This window comes from Penaeus monodon, chromosome 32 (genome assembly GCF_015228065.2).
Source record: "Penaeus monodon isolate SGIC_2016 chromosome 32, NSTDA_Pmon_1, whole genome shotgun sequence".
In the NCBI taxonomy this organism is placed as follows: Eukaryota; Metazoa; Arthropoda; class Malacostraca; order Decapoda; family Penaeidae; genus Penaeus; species Penaeus monodon.
In genome coordinates, this window is record NC_051417.1 from 24,780,215 (window position 1) to 24,780,415 (window position 201).

The 201-nt window shown below is 53.2% G+C and overlaps 1 protein-coding gene across 1 annotated transcript in view; it reads right to left on the reverse strand.

Moving 5' to 3' along the window:
* LOC119593306 (cuticle protein AMP3-like) overlaps nt 1-61 on the reverse strand; it is a 3,282-nt gene extending 3,221 nt beyond the window's left edge. The window contains exon 1 of the mRNA XM_037942234.1: nt 26-61. Coding sequence (XP_037798162.1) covers nt 26-34 — 9 coding nt within the window. The 5' untranslated portion in view covers nt 35-61. The remainder of the gene's footprint in view (nt 1-25) is intronic.
* Nucleotides 62-201: the final 140 nt, after the last annotated feature.

Genomic DNA, 201 nt, shown 5'->3' on the forward strand with positions numbered 1-201 from the left:
CAGGTGAGATTATGTTTTAGCTTACCAGCTTCATCGTGCTTGAATGCTTGAAAGACTGTGTTGGCCGAGAGGCAGCCAAACAGTTGTATATATACCCGTGCCTCTTAGGCGCATCGGCCAGCGAATAGGAAATAATCACCCTGCGGTTGAGTCGGGGTTGCTGGGGCAATTGCAGCTGCTCAGGGAGGAGGAGGTGGCGGG